Source organism: Vanellus vanellus (assembly GCF_965231255.1).
Source record: "Vanellus vanellus genome assembly, chromosome: 8".
NCBI classification, from domain to species: Eukaryota; Metazoa; Chordata; class Aves; order Charadriiformes; family Charadriidae; genus Vanellus; species Vanellus vanellus.
Genome location: NC_138913.1, coordinates 9,420,073 through 9,443,549, shown reverse-complemented (window position 1 = coordinate 9,443,549; position 23,477 = coordinate 9,420,073). Strand labels below are relative to the sequence as shown.

Genomic DNA, 23,477 nt, shown 5'->3' with positions numbered 1-23,477 from the left:
TTTTGCTTAAGATCTGTATCTGTTTACACATGCAAAAGGCTTTCCTTCACTCACTGTAATTAAACATTCTAGATATTCTTCTCTAATTGAATGAAGTTTTTCATCTTGAAGGAAAATGGTATGTAACACATGAGAAGTGAAACATGTAAGCTAAAGACTACAAAGGAAGTCCTTCGGAAGGTAATTTTCAGATTTGAGAGTAATGGTTCACTCATCTCAGACCTCAGAAAATAAAACACGAACTGTGGCTGAACTTTACAAAACTAAATACTATCATAACAGTCTGAAGGAATCAAACAAATATAAGCTACAAGTATCATTCTTCTCCTGTTTCTCTCCCAACTCCAACTAAACAAACAACAAAACAACAAACTAAATAAAAACCAGATTTCCTACCCCTTGCATCTGCAGCATATCAATTCCAAAGTGTGCCAAATGTTTTGCTATATGTGGATCTAAAACCGGTTCCTCTTCGTCAAAGGAATAGACATCTACAAAAGCAGAGAGAAGGAGATGAGCTGTAGTATCAAATATTATCCCTTCTTTTTGTTTACCAACATTGCATACTCAGTACAGGACTGCCTATACAAGATGCCTTATTCATATTCTCTAAGTTTAGTTCTGACCAGCAGAAAAATGCACAGACATCCATGCATCTCAGAAAATATCGTAAATGCAATCACCTCAATTGCCCTCCTCAAAAGAAATTACAAGCCCTCACAGTATTAAACCTAAGAATATTTATAGTGATCATAGTATTTCCCCTCCAAACCCAAGAAATTTGTAGGAAAAACAAAGAGTGGGGCAAGCAACATTCCCAGACACGTGGCCAGTCCACATTTTGAATGTGGCAACAAGAGATTCTGAATTTTTGTGGAGCTACTAGATACAGGCAGACACATTAAAACTGCAAGTATATGGCACCAACTGACTACTGCCAGTGGTATTTTAATTTTTAGTACAGTTTAAGGAATCCGCTTATGCCCTTTTCCCACAGAGGCGCAGGGAGAACTGAGAAATTCTTTATTAGAAACGAAAATGTGTTTATTGGATTGGACACCATTGGATTGGACTTGAAAGATTAATCTAGTGGTTAGGGAGAAAGGCTTATTTCATGATTGAGGTGTCTTGCTTTATTGCATGTGAGATCTAGATTTCAGCTCTAGCTCTATGATAGGTCCTTATGGCCGTAAGTAAAAGGCCCATAAACATTTTAGCAGGGCAAACTGTGGAGGGAAGCAATATTTCTAGCAATGATATTTTCATTAAGAAACCAAGTTTAAAAAATTCAACAGAAGGACAAGATGGTTGAGAGAAAAACCTCATTTTTAGTGTTTACCCAGCAATTCCTGTAATGAAGCTGAGTCCAGAGCAGGTTTCATCTACTTGAGCAAATAACAATAAAGCCACAGGCATCATAAAAGGATTTGAGTGATAAGGCATGCACTAGTAAGACTTGAACAGGCTTTCCATCTTCTCTCTTCTCTGGCCTCTTCCTCTGTAGTGAAGAACTACTTCCCTGCTTTGGTCTCTACCCATACCAAAATCCAGAATCCCCCTCCCAGTCTGCCTGCACTTCTCTCAGCCAAGTTTCCTTCACGCTCAGCAGAGTTTCTCACAGTGACCCTGCCCCATATGACCAGATCTAGGCTGCCAGAGAAAACTTAGCCAGGGGAAAGATGAAACAAACTCAGGAGAAGAGAGCAGGAACCCAGATAAAGGCTGTTCACAGCACAAATACCACTTCTGAAAGGTCCCTACCTTGCCCTCTCCTGGAAACTACAGACCCTGGCTCTGACTCAGCCCATCCTCTATGTAAGACTAACAAAAAGACAGTCTCCTTGAAGTCTGCTAGTACCAAACCCACACTGAAATGATAGGTTGAAGGTTAGCCAAGAATTCAAAGACCTAATGCAACTTTTAAAATTTACCAGCCCTATGAAAAACATTAACTCCCTCAAACCAGGGAATTGTGGTTTTGAGTCGTGCTGCCAGCTGCTGATTAGCCATCAGATCGTCTATTAACATTGGTCCTGGTGACCTCTCTGGCATGCGTGTGGCTGTAGCTGCCCATCTACTGGAATTCCACTGTGTGGTAGCAAGCATGCTCAGAAGACAACTGTTCATCCACACACACGAGATCACAACATTCCCATAGTTTTCTGGTGAGGTCACAGCACAGCCAAAAGATCCTGTAAAGTTCAAACACTTAATGGAGTGAGATTACACATCAACTGATCTTGGGTGACTACTTTCAATGTGGAAGCTTTGATTTTGTTTTTCCTCAGCTCCGGCAACTGAAGAGAGAGCAACCATCTGGGCCTACTGTCCCACAACAGTAGAAACGGAACACAAGACATTAATCCTTTGCTCAAGCCCAGCTCGTGTCATATACATTAGTACTTTCTGCTGTGTAGCCAACTTAAATTCATGGGAGAGAGACAGAAATCACTTATTTCAAAAAAATCAAAGAGCAGCAAATCAAAGAAAGAAGATGAGAGCCCCCAAACACAGGTCTGTATGCTGTCATATGGACTCGGGTAGATACAGAATGTAAATAAGTCAGCAAATATGACAAACAAAAGATGGTATCATTAGACTGAGAAAGGGGAAAAAGGGAGGAATATAAGGGGGAAAAAACAACAAAAAAAATAGCCAAGAAAAATCTGAAAAAGACAACACAGAATATTATTAAAGAGTAATCATTATTATTCACATTATGATAAGAAAAGAAAAATGACAATGCTACCTGTACTTCCTTTTCTTCACAGCTGAAGATTTACACCTGTTCTGGTTGCGTACACATCACTCCTTCCCACTTAAAGGGTAACAGGCAATGGCAACACTGCCCCTGAAGAAACAAGATGCTCCGGATCTCCCAAAGAAGTATCTGACAATTGTGGAGACTGGTATCCACTAAGCAACTCATTCAAGTACCTGTCAGACAGGGTTTCCCACTGCCAAACCCCCATTCCATTCCTCAAACCAGTTTCACAATGACTTGAAATTAAATCTAATGGTATTGTCGAGAGAGGCTGGAGGTAGCAGTCTGCTGAGTAGTACTCAACCTATTGAAGCAAGCAACTTTTCTGACTCTCTCGTGCATCCTGTCCAAGAGTGGAAGACAGAAGTCTGGTTCAATTTCTGCCCTGACGCCAGATCTGTTTGTTGACAGAATGCTACAAAATGGGGCTAATGACCCAGAAATCTTTCATAATGTATACAACAGATTTCTCAAGGAAAGACAAGGAGCTCTCCTCTGCTCCCTCTGGGTACACGTAGGGTAAGTATAAGTGGAATACTGGCACCACCTCCTTCTCCTTCTTACTGGTGTGAAAAAGGAGTAAGTTATGTCAGCAGAGGGACTAACGCTTATTACTCCTCTGCCATCACCTCCTCACCTCCAGCCCAGGGAAGCAGAAACCAGACAGACTTCGTGTCACAATCAGCCACAGAGCCTCTTTCCTGAAGCTCATTTGTCATCCAGCCCTATCGAAAGGTTATGATTACCACTGCAATATAGACCAGAGAGAGAACAATTACTGCAAAGGAAACAAGGAGGGTTGGAGGAGGGAAGTCTTTTCTATAGGGAAAGCAAGTAAACGTCATCCAGAAGAACAAAGGTCTGTGGGGAACAGCTGGTGCCTCTCATTCAGAGAGAAGGATGACTGCCCGTCCTTTGTTATCCCAAAGGCCATGTAAGAGACGAAGCAGCTGATAGGTGGGAGGCAGAAGGACAGCAGCCATAAGGAAACAAGTACTGCTGCTAAAGATAAGAAAAAAAAAAAACAAAACACATTGAAAAAACTCACTAAAAATATTCTGTTTATTTTGTATATACATTTGAAACCCATAGCTGGGCAAACCCTAAACACCTTCAATAACTGAGAAATTTAGATAGAAATCATCCAAGACCAGGCTCATGCAAGGAAACAATATTCCATCTGGGAGAGAGAAGAATGAATTTTGCTCAGTGTTTCTGTGGCACAGCTGGCTGAATCTGACTACAGTCTCCTATCCCTGACACTGAATAGGACTTAAAGATGAAAAACTCTCAACTTGATGTGTGTTAAAAGAGTTGCTGCTCTAAACAGCTATTTTTCATCCATACGGTCATAAGCACTAAAACCAAAATACAATCATGCTATGTGCTCTTCTGTTCTTTATTTCTCTGTACAGCTGCAGCAAAGGATCTCTTTGCTTGTGACTTTTTCAGCTTCGCATGTTTTTACTCCATCTAATCCTCACACACCATAATCCTCTCCACAGCAACACTGCAGAATGTCACACTCAGAGAATATGCAAACAAGGATATATCTACAGCTTTTTCCCCCCTCTGAAGATCATCAGGCATTTTACAAATGAGCATCACAGCAGCCCCACAAAGATGAGCATTTGTTAGACTGACTAAAATGCTACCAAAACAATAAGGAAAAATAGCACAGTTTCCAGTATGATAAAAAACCTTACATGCTGATACAAACAGACTTTTGTGACTTTAAAAATTATTACCCTGTTATTGTTTCTATGTTACATAATATTGAACCATTTGCCCTAGCAAATATAGCAGAACTGAAGAATACCACTTCTCTGGAATCTGCTGTTTCAAAATAATACCATTCTTCTATTATAAATCTACTATTATACAAACTCAAAAAGGTATTTACACCAAATATAAAACAGGAGAAGAGGAGCAGATAAAAGAGGTAAGGGCTTTCTCCGAATGAAGTGTGTGTCATTCCCCCAAGCCCCGATCAAGATTCAAAGACCCACAGGGTTTTCTTTCCATATCAGTTTCTCAAACATTTGCACTAGAAGCACAAACCCATTTGGTAATAGATATACATTATTAGTCTCATGCACAAAAGATACCCCATCTCAGAAACTGCCAGGTGGCTGACCTGCTCCATCAGGAGTGATGGTTCCCAACTTCACTGCCAGGGGATAACCCGTCTCCTTGTAGTGCTCCATTGCATGCCCGTTCCCCCCACTGCCATCAAAGAACCACTTCCCACACAGCACAGAACCATCTGTCAGGTTTAGCCATAGATTTTCCCGCAGGTCACATTTTGAGCATTTCCAACCGCTGAGCAGAGAACATGAAAAAAAGACAGAAATAAGTCAGGCAGGAACCAGTCCTGTAGTGCCAATTATGGTAGGTCAAACAAACATACACACCCAGCCTGGAGTCATGCAAAAGAACTGTTGGCTGAGTTGCTGGCTTTAGTTGTGTTACTCTGTTCTGTACTGGAACCTACAATGAACAAGCCTTATTAACCTCACCTGGGGGGAATTCTAACACCATTGTCTAACTGTACAAGTGTTTTGGCATGTTTAGATGCCTGTAGCTCTTCTTCCCAGGAGTCAGGGTCCTGCTTCCTGTAGGGTGATTTTGCGCTGAGGAGTGCATCACAAGCTATCGTCACCTGGAAGACAAATGTACATCAATCAAAACCTAACACGATTGAGTGACTGGACAGAACTTGGCATTCAGCCCATTGCTAACCACATACAGAACTGGATATCAGTAAGACTATTTATATACTTAAATATGCACGTAATCTTCTAGACAGCAGTTATTATTTTAGCAGGGAAGTAAGCACAACATGTACTATGTGAGCTTCCCTGGGACAAGCTGGCATCATAATATGGGAAGGAATACAGGAAGTAAAAGGAAATCCAAGAAACAAAGACAAAGCAGACTTAAAAATGACTGACTCTCTCTTATAGCTGGTTAAGAAGGATCTTTTTGTAAAAACAAGCACCACATGTAAGAAAACAAAGCACCAGCTTGATAAAAACTGAAGCAGGAGACAATTCCTATCACTACTTGGACACACTCACTGACCAGTGCTGGTAACTCTTCTATATTGGGTAATGAGATTTCATAGTGATCAGGAAATATAACGAGTTTTGCTTCATCTTCATATTCAAAGTCATCACTGTTGAGATCACTGTTTGTCTCTAGATCTGGAAAACAAGATGGGGAATGTTAGGAGATTGTCCCAAGACCAGGGTTCCTAAATTATGGCAGGGGTACCACTCTGAAGCATTGCTTGCCTGGCATCAGCCTGCAAATTGACACTGTCAGTAGTTTCTTCTGGCTAGAAATGTTTGTGAAATCCTGATCTCAACTGAGATCTGCAGGAGGATGTTCTGAGGACCAAAATTTCCATCTTAATCTCATCCCTAGTCACAGATGATTTGGCCCCTCTCCAAGCAGTACACTGTTGCAGACATCACATTCTGGGAAGCAGCTAACAAAATTGTGTTCATTTGGGGCAAAATCAGGATGTAATACTGCTGTGGCTTTTACCCAGGATCTTGAAATGCTATACAATATGGAGACCATGTAACACTACCCACGCCCAAAATGCAGAGCAGGAATAATGCACCTTTGTTTCAGCCCCTGTATTTTCCAGATCACAGACCGGGCTGAAACATGCTATGACTCCCATCGATCTTGAACCTGTGGCCTTTCCCCCCATGAAGATGTCCATGGCTGGAAGTATTCCCACATCTCATCCATAGTCTCCAATAGCTACAGCAAGTAGTTATACCAGCATTACCCTTCTCTTGCCAACTCCACTCTGTAACCAGTGTAACCATCTGTTTAAAAAGCACTTACTACCTAATAAAGCTTTCCTTTGAAGATCAAGCCTTCCATAGTGTTTCTGTACACTCTTATTCCAGTGTAAGGATGACTTTTTTGTGTAATTATGAGTCTTGATCAAGCAACATCAGCTAAAATGCTTGTTCAGAAATAAGTGGACCCAGAGAGAAGCCAGGAAGGTATACAAGTACCTCTAGCTTCATCAAAACCATAATTATCCCATAGTGGCAAGACCGAGTGAAAATCTTGGTCAGTTCTTTCCAGGACAACTGAAAAAGTTAAGACCAAATATGTGCTTGTTGTGTCAGACATTTCACAAGATTCAACTGCGAGAATAGCCTGGGCAAGGATGGGATCTTCTGGATCCTCCTCTCATCTGGAGATGCTGGATCTACTGTATTCCAATGTACTAGACAGTCACTAATAGAATAAGGTTCAACCAAGAAATAAGATGCATTAGCAGTAGCTAAAGCTAGCTCTTATTTTCACTCCAAGGAAATGCATATACTTAATGAGTCACTCTGTACTAAACGAGCACGGGCAGCAACCACTGCACCCTGGGAATGCCTGAAATCTCAAATGTCTATTTGGGACAGAGGTAAGGATGACAGAGGCCAGATTCAGAAAACTAAGCTCTCTATTTACCCACTGGGCAGAAACAACCTGAACATCCTAAGTGATAAAACAAGTATCAAAAGATATTTTAACTTGACCTGAAAAGACCACCTCTTGAGAGGAAGATAATCCAGTTTCCATTCAATTCCTGGCTCACCTGCTGCACCAGCCAGTCCTGAGGGGTGACAACACCCACTGCCAGTGACTTCCAGCAGCACAACCTCTTTCTCAGCAGCAACCAACAAAAGCCCCTTCTCATCAGCTAAATATAGACACAAAACCAAGAGCTCTTTCCTATACTGAAAGCATGACATTTATAAAGAAAATACTAATTCAGCAATAACTCCCTAAATCACACTATTTTCAAAATAATCCCTTCCCTTACTGTAGCATAATAGAGATAACCAGTGACCTCACTTTACTCTGGGTTTCTTTCCCAGCTTGTGTTACAATCCCATGTTTTGATAAAGTAATGAATCTTAATAGATGCAGTCTGCAACAGTAAGCTCTTTTGCTCTATGAAGCAAAGAAACTGATTATCTCCAGGCTGATGACACATATTGCAATGCATGACAGAGAATTTTCACTTAACGCCCAGAAATTTGCCAGTGGGCAGCATAGCAAAACCAAAAAGTACTGACCATCTCCTAAACATGACAGAGGTTCCTCAGAGAGGATAACAACTCGGTGTACGTTCAGACAGGTTTAAAGGCAGCAAATGCCTCTTCCAGGGCCTGCAGTCACACACTTCACTCAGCCACCAGAGGGAACCTGACGACAGCTCACATCAGCCACTGTTGTCTGTAGACGTGTGTTAGACCTGCTGGGATTTTCATTTCCTTATGATACCAACATTAAGTTTATAGTATTTACAATCCGCTACATAGAAACAGCAATGATACAGTTGCCCGGGTTCAAAATTCAGACACACATTTCAGCTCATCTCACAAGCCAGACAGTAGCGACTTTACTGCTACTGACCCGACCTGCATTTGAACTAATGATCCAGGGACGAAAGACTGAGTATCCTATTAGCAATCATCTGCTGCCATCTAAGGACTTCACACACTTAGGAGCATCAGCCTTTTGTGTGCAATGGGTAGGGAAGGAAAGTTCCTTTTTACCTTTTTGGGCTTTGTACCATTCATGTTACCAGAAAAGCAGAAAACGATGTCCTGTCAGCATGGCATTCTGGGTGCCTGACGCGACGATATGGCAGCATCACACTGCTTATTTTAAAGAAACATACACACAGCTTTGTAACAGTTCCAGGAAAAAAAAAAACATGAGGATTTAACTGGCAATTCCACTTTTGAAGGTTACCATGTAAAGCTGGTGCACTTCCACTCCACACACCTACTCCCTTTAAACAGGAATTAAAAGGACCACCAGTGCTTTTTGGCAATTATCACTCTGAAGACAGTTTCCCAGGGTTCAGATCCAGTACATGAGTGGAAAGGATTTCTAAGGTCACTGACTGAAATCCCTTGATACAGCAGATGACCATATAAACTAAGCTCTTTTGTTGACTGTCAGACAGGTCCCTTAACAATGTCCAGTTGAAAACCCTCAAATCACTACTCATGTTTTAAAATTTTGGCTTGCGTGTGCTGAGAGCCAGAATTGCTAAGTTCAAGTTCTGCCTGCATCATATTTTCTGTGCCTGTGCAAGGGTCAACATAGCTAAGAAAGCATGAGTGTAGGTACAAAACCCAAACTATTACTTTAGAAGGCAATGGAGTCCACACTAAATGAGGACAGAGGCTGACCCCATAGCCACTGGGCATCATGAACAGTCTGCAGGCAGTTTCAAACTTGGATTTTAAAACTAGTGCAGAATTTGAAAGATGAACAAGAGTAACTATAGAAAAGAGTAACAGAGGGAAATCTACTTGCAAATGGAGCATATTATTTTAAAAATTACAGTAACACTAACGGCACTGAAAAATATGAACTTTGAACCACTGTACTTCATACAAAGCTGTTTCTTGGACGAGGATGTTCTTCCAAGATGTACTGCAAGTAGAAGAATCTCTGGGCAAAAAAGGGTTTACTCAGTTCTAAGGCTGAGCCACAAGACAACCAACCAGTTTGTAATCTTTTTAAAGAGCTGACAGCTTGATGGTGAATGTCCCCATGACACTGTTCCCCTTCTGGTGGACTAACAGCTTTACAGTGCCTCCTCAGAGCCCCAGTTAAACACTGTGGTCACTAAAACAAAGTGTCCGTAGGTCATAAGTGTTGTGTTGGGAGGCCAGGACGACAGGCAAAGCAAAATAACAGAGGCATTAAAAGAGAAGCTCGACTAATGTTGTTATTTTGGGCAAGCGGTCAGTAGAGTAAATTTACTCCAGCTCACAGGCATCACTTTAGTGACGGTGAGAAATGTATTCCTGCTGAACTGACTGAAAACAGCAGCTGGAAGTGGAAGACAGAGTACTGTAAACGAACCCACTGGAGGGGAAGAAAAGGAGTGGATGTGCCCAGATCAGATTTAGACAAGTTACCAACTGACTGCACTAATAATAGTGGCATAAGGACACTCCAAGCAGGACCTTAAAACAGGATTTCCTGTGCATATGGATATGTCTGTGTCCATATGAAAGGGAATACAAACATGAAAATCGAATGAGGATGTTGACTAGTGAGCCTACAACTAATTTTGAAACCCTAGAAAGATGTCTTAGGAATCTGGGCTTCATCCGACTCTCACTGAAAGCAATGGACAAATTTGTATTGGCTTGGAAGTGGAAGACTGCGTCTTTAAATCAAATAATTTCTTCCTGAAGTCTCTAAATAATAGAGACTTCCAGCAGCAGCACTTTGCAAACTATAAGCTATTCATTTAATTTGTCGTCAGGCACATCTGAAACACCGACCCCATCAGATGAACTATAAAAAAGAAGAAATTAAAAAAAAAAAAATCAAAGATTTATTTAACATCATAACATTCTCCTTTGTGGCAAACGAAAAAGCAAAGTTTTCTACTAGGATCATTTGGATCTTCCACTACTTGTAAAATAATATTCAAATTGCTTGCTACATCTCCAAAACATTAGTATGCTGTTCTTATTGCTAGATACAGACCTCACCCCTTGGATTTCTGGCACAGTCACATGTTAAGCAAGCAAAGCTAAATCGCCAAAATTCAAATTCTTAACTATTTTACTAGCAGCATTAGCCTTTTTAATCTAGCTTAATTTCCACAGTTCCACCTAAACCAGCAAACTATTAAGACTCTATTAGTGTAAGGTATCTGCTCACCATTCTATACTCAATTCAAGCTTAGATGGCAAAGCCAGAAAGGAACAGGTTCACTCAGGGTCTAATCAGTTCCACTTCCACTATTGGGGCGTATGCACAACTGTACTGGGCTAAAATTTAGAAATATCGTCAGGAAACACTCAAATGCTCCTAAATCACAACTTTCCATTCATAGATATATAGTCTATACGCTTACTTACATAAATGTCAACTTAAACCACTTGTGGTAAAAGTCCTCTTCAGATGCTTACCAAATAAAAACATCCTTACTGAAAAGAGAGTTCTGCTACTGGCTGCTATGAGATCTAGGAGAGCTAAGTGGAGCTGTGATCAAATCCCCTACGTCCACTCTTATGAATGGTCTTTACCCTTGGAAAGGGTAGCCATAAGTGCATTCACTGCCGCAGGCAGGCAGGTGCCATCCAGGAAAAGCTCAGCAAGTTTACACGTTCTCCCAGACTCTCTAAGTGAAAGTTTTCTCTTCCTTTATGAGTCCTTCTCTGAGACCAGCTGTGTGTCATGGATACTGCTCCTCACTGACACTCTTACCACCAATTACCATCCTCACCGATCTGCTGACAGAGCTGTTCATTTGAGTACTTCAAAGCACTTAATTGATGGTCTAAGTTAGCCCTGACTTTGCTCAAAACAGAACTCACACAACTTGCTGCACTGGCAAATACTGCTATGGTAACTGATCTGGAAGAGGACATCTGTCTGCAGACAAGTTTTATGACAGTTGCTCTGCCAGCTTTGTTTAGCCTACAGTCCAGGCTCTGGCATGGACCAACAGATGCCCAGGAAGAGGGTACCAGAACAAGGCAAAAATGCGGTGATTCCTCCCTCAGTGTGTACCTCCTAGCTTCCAGATAGCTGTCTGGGTTTTTTTGCTTGCTGGGGGGAGTGTGTGTGTTTGTTCATCTGGTTGGTTTTGGAAAAGGAGAGACAGGGGGAGATACTCTGTGCAGCTGTGGTTTCTCTGTTCAAAAGAGAGGTTCAATTCTTATTTATAAAGTAAAATAATAGAGAACAAAATAGGAAATGTTGCTCTACTCCTGGTGTTCCATTTGAGGCTTTCACTGCTGCTGACAACTCAGCTGACATTTTCAGAGAACCATTCACATCATCTCTCTCTCAGAAATACCATTCTGAACAGTAATAACTAATTTAGACCACATCACTGTGCACACACAATTAAAACACTTCTCTTGTCTTTGCATTTTTCAATATTTACTTCATCTATTGTTTAGTTACTTAGTAATACATTAAAAATAATTTTTAGATCTAATCTCTTAGATAATTTTAAATCAACCAGCAAACTCTATTTCCTCATTTTTCAATCTCTTTCCAGACCATTTATGATCACATTAATTCTTCATAATTAGAACATTATGAAGGACTCTGCTGATAACTCCTGGGAGTAACAGGTCCAGGGGGAATCCGCTGGTAACTACTGTAAAAACTGGGCCTCCAATCCCTTCAATACAAGGATCTTCCCCCTTACCCTTTTGACCAGAATCTTGTAAGGAAGATCATAGTACATCCTGTTAATCGAATTGCTCTCATTCCCACATTCACTGAATATACAGGGGGACTACGACACATAGTCCCAGATTATTCTGGCAGACCCAGAACCATTACTTCACTTTGGAAAATCCACAATGGTTCTTTTCTGTTCTGTCATCTTTATATACTTTCTATCAATTCTGGTCCATTCTTTTTGTTCCAGATGGGCTAATATGAAAACTAAATTTGGTGATGATACCTTTCCTGGTCCTATCATGTCTTTTTTTTTTTTCCAAAACTGGTATCACATTTATCATATTGTGGCTGATTTAAACAAGAGGTTGCATGCCAAAGACAACAGTGCAGCTGTTTCTCATCTGAGAGGCTTGTGAAGTCATGGGGAGCTACCACCTTGTTCCACCAATTAATTTCTTTCCATTTTACAGCAGGATCCAAAGCTTCTTTGTGCAATAGGCACACATATTGACAAGCACAAAGTATCTTCAGGCTTGCTAGCCTAGATAACAACGCATTGAGAATAATACTCCATGCATTGTGATGCAGTCAGTCTGCTTTAACTATCACCTCCAATCCCCTGAAAGCTTGCACAGCCTGAGCTGAAGTTACCATAACCACACTGTCTAGCAACATCTAAACAATCTAGATTAAAGGCAGTTCATACATTTCAATGCACAACGTTATTATGCTTCCTGATTACATAGAACACTCACAGCCCTCCAACCCTCTCTCTCCAAAAGAAAAACAAAACAAGACAAAATGAGCCCAAAACCTAATGCACACACACACATGCACATTCATTTTGCTATGGATCTCTTAATGTTTAGGGAAAGATAAAGCTTCCAGTCTGTGTTTCTATTGCATTTGCCAGATAGCAGCAGTGCTAGAAAGTAATCAGTGCGCATCCAAAAGATGTTTTCCTAATACTAAGCAGATTCAAAAGGGTTTAGTACCTTTAATAGCTTTACATCAAAGAGGATTATAAGAAGCAATGTAACGAATGCTCAAACTGGATTGGCTTAAATCTCTGGGCCTTCAGGGAATTATTCAAAGACACCTAAAAACACAGTGATGTTAGAGTTGCCCATTGATCATTGTCCATTCTTGCCTGACAGAGTAAGCCCTAAATAGCAGGCTACATATATAGGCTGGTAACAGCCAGTTTGGTGCAGACCTCTACCATAAGGTGCCCAAGGTCACAATGAGAAAGACAGAATTAAAACAACCTGTTAAGATGAGAACTCCAGCAGCTCCAAACCAATGAGGAAGGTGCTGGATTAAGAGATAAGATGCCAAATTTTGGTAACCATCTCTGCTGCTGTGTCATGCAAAATTATCAAATAAGCTGACGTCCCTGTGCTTTCGTTTTCTCAGCTATGAACAAGGACAGGAATAATTCTTTGGTCAAAATGGCCAAAAGAGAATAAAATCTGCTGAGCCAAAGTAGTGGATACAAAGCATTTGGATGCATGGAAGTACTATCTCAAGGATCAGAGCAAAGAGTTGACACCACTTTACTTCCAGCCAGCAGGGACTGCAAAGACTTCAGTAGACCAGATGAGACACATTTTCAAGAGTGCATCAGATTCCAGAAGTGTTGAATTAAATGGTGATAGTTCCACGTACTAAATCCAGCCCAGTGAAACTGCACCGCCTTCAGGAGTTCCCTGGGACCAGGCCACTTGGAACTGCTGCACCAGATCTGCTCTGTGGGAACAAAATGCTCATGTGCAAGGATGGAATTTGAGGACTCCAACATCAGAGACACCATGGAACGTATGCTGTGTGCCGGCATAGAACAGTGACAGGAGCCTCAAAATGTATGCAGTAGATCAGCAAGAACAGAATTTGACTGTGCTTTTGTACTTCTTGTTTACACTCACATTGCTAACACTGTACAACCATTGCTGCATTGCTGCCAGCTTTGTTTCTGAACCAATTATTTTACAAGCGTCCAGTGACAAACATTATTTTCAATATAAACTGACAGCAAATGGCATTTAGACTAGCATCTGCAACTTAAAAGTCTCTTCCCACAAGAAAAGTTTGATTTCTTCATGACTCATTGTAAGACTTTTTTTCTCTGTAAGCCCTGCGTGCAAAACTTACTCCAGACATTAACAACAACAATTTAATCGATCACAATCTGCAAAGGCCTCTTAGGGACACATTCCACAGATCAAAGCAACTCCAAAGAAAGGCCATGCTATTGTTTCCTTTTAGTCATAAGAGCTGGCAATTGTAAAAAAAATATTTAACTTCTTCATTACCAGAAGAAAAAGTCACTGTTTGCTATTAACACGTAAAGAATAAACAGATGAATCAGAGAAATACCACAAGTGGTGGCAAGAGGGAGAATATAGACTTTGCATCATGTTGCCCTCATGCATATTTATGACGCCCTCAGGTTTTCTGGGTAATCTGAATCTATGGATATTGGATGAAATAGACATGGTAAGAAATCTGCTTTCCATGAAGGAAGGACATATAACTGTGGACATAACAGAATAAGAATTGATAAGAGATGTTCATGATATATGTACTGTTGCATTCATTACAGGAGAGACCACAACATCACTTATGAACATTTACCTGTATAAAAACTTCGAAATGGTAACAACCCCTCCTATGACCAGCTGCTGAGCAGAATAGTGCCACACTCAGGCCCTGTTATATAGAAACATAGAATTGTCTAGGTTGGAAGGGACCTTTAAGATCAAGTCCATTAATGTAACACTGCCAAAACCACTACAAACCATGTCCCTCAGCACCACATCTACAGGTCTTTTAAATACCTCCAGGGATGGTGACTCAACCACTTCCCTGGGCAGCCTGTTCCAGTGCTTGATAGCCCTTTCAGTGAAGAAATTTTTCCTAATATCCATCCTAACGCCCCCCCTGCCCTGGCGCAACTTGAAGCCGTTTCCTCTTGTCCTATTGTTTGTTACTTGGGAGAAGAGACCAACCCCCACCTCACTACAACCTCCTTTCAGGTAGTTGTAGAGAGCGATAAGGTCTCCCCTCAGCTTCCTTTTCTCCAGGCTAAACAAACCCAGTTCCCTCAGCTGCTCTTCATAAGATTTGAGCTCTAGACCCTTCACCATCTTTGTTGCTCTTCTCTGGACAAGCTCCAGCACCTCAATGTCTTTCTTGTAGTGAGGGGCAATATCTAAACATTAAGTATACATAAACATTTTAATAAAAGGGTGCTTTGTGGAGATCACACAAAGAGAGAAGGGACAGAATGAGTCAAAAAATTCCTATCAAACCCTAGGCTGTTTAAGAATAGCTGAGGGCCTACTTTAGATTAAAGTGTTTCATGTATACATACACACGTCTCTCAATATACACCAAAATTACTAAGAATTACTTATTTGTCTGCACCAACTTTAAAAACGAGAACCAAAAGTTAAAAAAATAACCCAACAGAAAAAGAAAACCCACAAGGAGCCCCAAAACCAGACACAATGGTGGACAGAACCCAAGTACACATGTAGACAGGGTCAGAACAGGACTGTGTGAAAGCAGCTGTTCACAATACCTAAAAATAGCTTAGCATTCCTCCTTTTTGGTAAAGCTCCACCAGATGCCCCTGGTACCTTCTGGAAAGAGAGAAAGAAACAATTAAAAATCCATCAAGTGAGACAACAGTAATAACCCCATACCACCACCATTTCTGACACACATCTATCTGTTCATGGTCCTTCTATTAAATCATAGTCCTTGCTGAGCAAGAATGTAAATCCTCTTCATTCACCTCTGACAATGGGACTCAACTAATCATTGCTTATGACCCTCATGGAAGAAGAAAGCCGCCATCTGAATCCTTGATACTTTGCTCTGTTAGCAATTAAGCAGAGCATGTTTCATGGTCACCATGGGTGACTGGTGTTCTAGCAACAAGACAGGGACATCTAGCATCACTCAGACCTCTCACCACTAAATCCTCTACAGTGTTTCTTAATGACTAAAGCTGAATTAGAGAAGGGAAGAAAAGGCTATTATCTGCATAAAAGATTCAATCCTTCATAACTAATTCCAGTATGACCACTTTGCTGTGATCTATTAGTTCAGCTAATTTTTTCTATCCAGAAAAAAAACGCCCTTTCCGTCAGGATCTAGGCCTGCTTCCATTCTGATCAATCCAAGTTACCACCATGCTTTTTTAATATTAGAAAGTATGGAGGAAACCTGACAACACCTAAGCAATTGTTTGGGGGTGGGAGTTATTTTATTTTTAATTTAAGCTCCATAGCAGAGAACAGTAAGTGACATTCAGTTTCAAGCACTACTTTCCCAGTTCAAAATATCTCAAACTACTAGAGAAAATGCTAGTAGCTGAGGAAATGTAAAAGTCAACAGACTTGATTCTTAAGCTGTTTCTTAACAGGCACCATTAAATCAAATCAAATAAGCTTCTGTGGCTACAATGCCAACATGATGCATTAGGTAGTGTATAATGTTAGTGTAACTGGTGAGGTTGTTGGGTAACTTTTTTTTTATATATAATAATATTGGGATACAACAGGTGGAGAGAAACCAGCCAAGAACCTGTCAGCCTAAGGAAAGTTCATGTTTGCCTCTGCTCCTTGGTAAGTGAAAGGGTCACATATTTTGGGTGGTTCCCTTCACCATGTAAATAAAGCTTTGGCCAAAGCAGACTGCTTGAATCATCAGTGAGGTCCTATACATCATAGGAAATTTTTCCATTCTTAGAAAGAGCAGATGCCAACTAACACTCCTTGGCTGCACTTAAGAACAGAACCTATTATCCATATATACGAGCCCTAGGGAAAGGAAGTCAGGGTTGCAACTCCAGCATTTAAAAAAAAAAAAAATCCTCAATGAAGTGAAAATAACAAGCAGAACATTTTTGTCCTTAACACTACTGGATTTTAACAAGTGGAAAGGAAGTAGCCAAGAATCTAAATCTATTTTAAAAAAGCAGCAGCAAGATACAACATGACCCAATTAGAAATATATTATGAATAAATTGCACATATTCCAAGGATTATAGCTTCAGAACTCAAAAAAATGTTGTTTCTAATACTAGGAAGGTCCAATTGAATTCTGATGTCACCAAGTGGGATATTGTGAAAGTCATTAAAGCTAGATATTTCAAAGAGGAAGAATTCACATGGAGTGTTTAATCACTGCCAGCCTGACACTAAATATTTCAGCTCGATTTTCCAAACTGCTGAATACATCGGAACTGGAATTGCAGATGCTCAATACTCCTAAAAAACCTAGAACCTGACAGGTGCTTTACCTTGTTTCTCCACCTGTCAGAAATCACTGAAAACATTTTCCATTCACAAAACAATTTTGGCTTCTAACAGATGTGACAAACCCAGCAAATGGGAGTCCCACAATGCATCATTAGTGGCATTAAATTCCATTTGTGACGGTTCTTGAACAAGGTGTGAGTGTAGGCTATTCTGCGTTCTCTTTAACTGCACCATTGCCACATTTTTTATAGCAGCACCATCACTGAATAACATCCAGGAACCCATCACTGTAGGAAATTTCATGCTTCTCTGCCTAGGGTTTTCACCAGGGCTGAGGTATCACTATAGCACCAAGCTAAAGCTCTGCTCGGGGCTGAATATTACAGTATTCAGTTGTACACGAGTCATACACTACAGGAAAGTGGGTGATTTAAAAATTGTGAAGAGGGAAATCCTGGGAAAAAGAAAAAAATCTATTTTCTTGATTACGCTGATGATCTGACCCTTATTTTCTAACTGAATTGTGACAAGATACATGATTGATACTTATTCCAAACACCTTCAGAAGCAAACAGGGATTTCTGCAGCAATGCAGCGCATTCTGCAAGGATGATGCCAAGGGAACCACAGGCAAGAATAGCAGCCTCAATAAAAGCATCTTAAGATAGCATATACAATGCCTTTGGCTTTACTGTATCCCACACCATCAAAAGCTTGGCTTAAAAAACCAAAACCACAATGCAGCATGTACCAGACACTTCATAAAACTGTTCCATGTTTCCCATTGCTCAAAGGAAAACGTGGATAGCATGTAAGAAGCTAACAGTCACAGTAAACAAGATCCACAGCTAATGTATGAGGGATCCTACCTATGAGCTGTGTTAGATGACACAATCTTCACCTGTACTGAATAGTCAAACACTGTTTCCTACCACATGACCCAGTGCACCAGTGTGTCACCACCTTCAAACACAGATGCTAGGCCCCTCTGCTACATCGTGATTCACAAGAAGAAAAATAGTAGCCACTGAACTAGTTCAATTGAACAGGTACGCAACACCAAACAACGCTCGGGGTATTTATTTCTTCCTTTTGGAGTTCTTCAGCCTAATCTTTATCAAGGAAAGGAATTTTTGAGGCCTCATTTTAACCCCAGTTTACTTTAATAATGAAAATTCTCAGGTCACATGCTGGAAGAAAGTTATATACAAGGCAAGCTGACAGGGCTTCTGCCCACCTGTCTCTAGTCCCAGGTATCATCTTTCAAGAGTGTTAAATTCACTCAGAAGAACTGTTGCTAAAACTAGACTAGGGTCTCCAAAACCTCAGTTACAGTGTGAAGGAAAACGTTGATGTCACCCTTACAAGGAAAGACAAATCTAAAGTCTAAACAAACATCATTAACAATCTCAACCTGGGAGAGACACAATCCACGACACTATAATTCTGACAAAATATGAATAGTCATCTACTGGAAATAAAATAAATGGTCAGGGCACTTTACATAACTCAGGGCCCTCGTCACCCAGGGGAAACATTGCTGTAGAATGAGAAACGTGAAGTATTCTGTCCTGCTCCAAGCAGCTATTTTAGGCCCTCTAACTTGCCAAAAGAGACAGAGCTTATGGGAGAGTGAACTATCAGAAGACCCAGTGCCTTCCATATAGCTCAGGTCAGAAGTCATTAACAGCCCTGATGCCAGATAAAGCACACACAAACATGTTATGAAGCACAGGTTATAAGTTACTGTTGATATGCAGTGATATTCATCAAATCATATTATGGAACAGTGAACATGAAGTTTGTATGTATACATCCATGTGTGTGGGGGTGTAAGACTGAATGAGGGCAGTGTGTAGCTCTGGAATCCAGCATTAATTTAAGCTAAGCTTTAGATCCTAGGCTGGGTCAGGATTAAGGCTCATGATTTAATTGTACAGAAATCTTAGGATGCAAAGAAGTCCTGTCACCCTGAGACGAAACCTCATATAAATAAAAAAAATCTCAGAAGCTTCCAGCCAAATCTGAGACAAAACCACTAATTCTACACTTCAAAGGCAGGTTTCAGAAAAGTATTTAGTTACCTACAGTATGCACATAATATGCAGACAATATGCATTGTGATAAGCAGAAGCGTATAGTGAAAAAAATCAGTGGAAGTCAGGCAACAAGCTGCCTTTAAGATCTGACACTTTATAGAGTTTTTGATTCATCTCAGAACTGAAGCTATAGGATTGGTTGGGATCCAAGCACCTGAATTTGATATCCAGCCCCAAATCTTAACATGTTCATTTCTGTCATTGAAGATTTGGTCTACGTCTGAAATGTGTTACCTAAACGAGCACAAGAAACCAAAGAATCGCTGGGGTAGTTAGTTGGAAAGCCACAAATCTCACCTCTGTCACATGTCGTTTCAGATGCAAATATACACACTGTCCTGTTTTCCGGTAATGCCTTTCAATGTGTTCCCTTCCAAATCCCAGAAACGTGTTCATGCACACATAGAGACCTCCTTCTGAATCCTAAAAGGAATGACACAAATAGTTACAGCACAGAAGGAACTGAACAAGACAGAAAGGACTCAGCAAGCAGAAAAAAAAACCAAAAAATTGCAGACCCTTTCTGCTATCAGGCAAGCATTTAAAAAGTGGCTTTCATAGCACATTATGGTGTTTACAGTATCAGTACTCTAAGAAACTTCCACATCACATCACAGCCTCTAGAAACTCATTGAAACAGCTTACTTTACCAACTACAGTTAGTGAGTGTCCAAATTAGAGGTCTAGAAGTTAGTCTTGAAAAATTCCGCTTGAGTGCTCAATCCACAGAGATTTGTAGGTGCAGAAATTTGTAAAGCATAGAAATAATGAAGCACAGACATTTGTTTGAAATAGAGAACTTTTTTTGGCTATTTGATTGCAAGAATCATAGAATTGGAAGGGACCTCTGGAGATCATCTAGTCCAACCCCCCTGCCAGAGCAGGGACACCTTAGAGCAGGTTGCACAGGAACGCGTCCAGGCGGGTTTTGAATGTCTCCTGGACGCGAACTGGAACAACATTCCAAACCAGAAGTGAGGCAAAGTTGATGGTCCAGGGGTTCAGCCACAACTTCTACTATTGACCACAATCTTGTACAAGAAAAACAGATCTCAAGTGATCTTACAGCTCTTAGAACTGGCTAGCAAGAAAACTGGCAAGTGTTTTGTGCACATTCTTCAGTATCAGAGATTTTCTCTATTCGTCCAATTATACTTCTTGGAGACAAGGGCACTATAAAGGAAATATAAAGATATGCATTTCTGATACTGATCACAAATGCAGACATTTCAGTAGCATAACTTGGCACGAGTCTCATCACTTTTTCCTCTCCCAAAAGCTGGGTGTTTATGCTGGCTGTTATCAGGGTCTTGTTCCATTTTAACACCGTTGCCAGATTTCTCCTACATCGTTCAGACTGCCAGGAAGACTTTCAGTTATCTGGTTCATTGCTGTTGGATCAATTTTTTAAGCCCTCTCTAGCATACATTGTTTTGAATAGGTGGTGCATAACAAAGACTGAGCCTTTCAGAAGCACTGTGACCTCCCTTCTATTGTTTGTGCTCTTGGATAGTACAGAACATCTCATGTTAAATTCCCCAAAGAACAACATGAACTAAATTCATTCATAGGCACCTTAGAAGGAAATTTTTTTTAAAAAAGGCAACAACAAAAAAATATCATTATTTCCAGAGACAAGTCATGTTAGGCGCACACATTTGCATAATCATGTATCGAGAATTGTTACAGCAACAATTGCTTTGACAGGATAACACCTGAGAGTGCCACACCTGAAACATATTAATTCAGTAAACCAAGAAGTTCTCTCCTGCCTGGCATACCTCCCTTCGAGGGTCTGCCAGGCAGGAACCTCCATTCCACCTCTGAGCCCTGTCAGACCCCTCTCTCAGAGGGACCACAAAGCTGGGCATCCTGCCACACCAGCTATGGCACAAGTTAGGCTCTTTCCAGTCCCGTGGACTGGAACAAATAGCGGAGGACAAGTCTGACAAAGACCACAGCTGATCTCCAATACTTTCCTAACCAGCACCAGGTTAATACACCATGCTTTACACCATTCTCTCTCTTTCTGGAGGGAATGCAAGAGACCACTGAACTGTTTCTGATAAGCAGCCTATGACAATAATCTGACATTTTCAGTATATGACCTAAATGTAGAATCTGAGTAAATTGGTTGTGGTTACTAACAAAACAGTTATTTCTCCTGAAGAATGCAGGCAAACTATTCTCTCACGCAACTTGGAAAGAAGTAGACAGACTGTTCAAAAGTCTAAAAGGTCACTGGGCATGTGTGAAAAAGCCACCTTTGCAGAAGGCTGTATAAAGGACTAGGCACCTGCTTGGTGCTCAAAACACACTTGACTGTGATATAAGACAGGCTTTGTGCTCATTAATTTAACCCTACTGAGCACACAACCAGTTCTGCAAGGAACGATATTTTCCATAGGCTGTGGCATGTAAATCTTTGTAATCAACATTCACTTTAGATATGTGTGAAAGTTTATGCTGGAGGAAGGCAACATAGCTAAAGTACTGAAGACACTATTTTACAACAGGAAAATATAGCTTGTCCTGGGAGTCAAAACTAGGAATTTTAGTTGGGTTTTCTTTTTTTTTTATTTCCCCTTCTCACTCTTGCCTCAGCACATAGCAGGCACGTAGTGTGACGTTTAGGGTAAAGTAACGTATAAATATTGCCTTCCCTTATTACTCCAATCTAAAGACATTGTTGGGGCAGAAGCTTGTACTTGCTCAGGTCTTGGTCACTACCCAGAAGGCCACTCACGAGTAGACTAGTTTTCTTGCCCTCTAAGCAGAAGGAAAAGTGCTCTTCACTGTATTTCTTCCTGTTCTTGGCTGCTAAGATGGCCCCAGCATGCCAGGTGCTTTATTGATAGAGAGGGAGACACACAGACACACCAGGGAGAAATGTATTTTAAAAAACAAACAAAACCCCCCTCTTCTTACTTATTTAGATAGTAATTCATGTTTTGCAGAGGTAAGATGAGGAAATCAAGGAACAGGGAATCTACAGTGAAAGGAGGTAAAATGCAACAGTTACTCCCTCTCAAGCCTGAAAAACAGAGCAAGGATGAAAGGTCTGGCAAACACAAACATCAGTCCACAAGGAAACAGAGAGAGATCACCACCTCACTTCACACACGGTCATGGAACCAGACACTAATAGCTTTCAAACACTACTAACCTGATCAGCATTTGAACTAATGACCTGTGTATCCCATTACCAAACCCCCAAACCAGTTAGACTCCTCAGGGAATCACGGAATTTTCAGAGTTGGAAGGGACCTCTAGAGATCATCTAGTCCAACTCCCCTGCTAAAGCAGGATTGCCCAGAGCACATTACTCAGGACTGCATCCAGGTGGGTCTTGAAAATCTCCAGAGAAGGGGACTCCACAACCTCCCTGGGCAGCCTGTGCCAGTGCTCTGTCACCCTCACCGTAAAGAAGTGTTTCCGTGTATTTGAACGGAACTTCCTGTGTTCTAACTTGTGCCCATTACCCCTCATCCTGTCACTAGGAAATCTAGGGTTTAGCAATTTCAGCTCCTGAGGTGGCTCAGGCAATAATGAATTTATAAAAAACACAATTGCTCTGGTGATCTACTAACATGGCAAACAGTTACAGACTTGGGCACAATGTCTACTATACACGTGATTGCTTTAGATCCATTACAATGGTAAAACTTGCTAATATAGATATCAGAGAAGTGAGTAAAATGGCACCTCGAGTCTTCACAAGTCTCCACACCCAAACACAAAGAATTAAAAGTTTGTTCATCCTATCACATATAAAGTAAAAAGTGCCAGTTATGACAGAGGGTCACTGGCTCCTCTGCGCATTCTGCCATGGTTTCCATGAGAGTGTTTCCCTACAAAACCCACAACCATACAGAACTGTTACAGGCTGTATTCAGAGTGTCTGCTCATCAGGAACCACCATCATTAATCTGGCTATGGTCACAAGACTCTTGTTGTATAACAACAAACCAATCTTTAATGTATTTGGAAAAGTTACAGGACCATCCCTAACATACACATACTGCATTGAATCCCACAATGGTGTAACGAAATGACAGGTATTTTATTTCAGGACAGGCTTAAAAAGAATAGCAGGCATTTCAGGACTTCATATTCATCTCAACAATACACAAT

General features: G+C 40.8%; 1 protein-coding gene across 1 annotated transcript in view; it reads right to left on the bottom strand.

Moving 5' to 3' along the window:
* Window positions 1-23,477, bottom strand: part of USP13 (ubiquitin specific peptidase 13) — a 56,100-nt gene that overhangs the window by 24,445 nt on the left and 8,178 nt on the right. The window contains exons 2-7 of the mRNA XM_082486849.1: window positions 19,641-19,766; window positions 15,558-15,618; window positions 5,849-5,970; window positions 5,284-5,426; window positions 4,902-5,086; window positions 397-491 (exon numbers count right to left, since the gene is read on the bottom strand). Of these exons, the coding sequence (XP_082342975.1) occupies window positions 397-491; window positions 4,902-5,086; window positions 5,284-5,426; window positions 5,849-5,970; window positions 15,558-15,618; window positions 19,641-19,766 (732 nt within the window). The remainder of the gene's footprint in view (window positions 1-396; window positions 492-4,901; window positions 5,087-5,283; window positions 5,427-5,848; window positions 5,971-15,557; window positions 15,619-19,640; window positions 19,767-23,477) is intronic.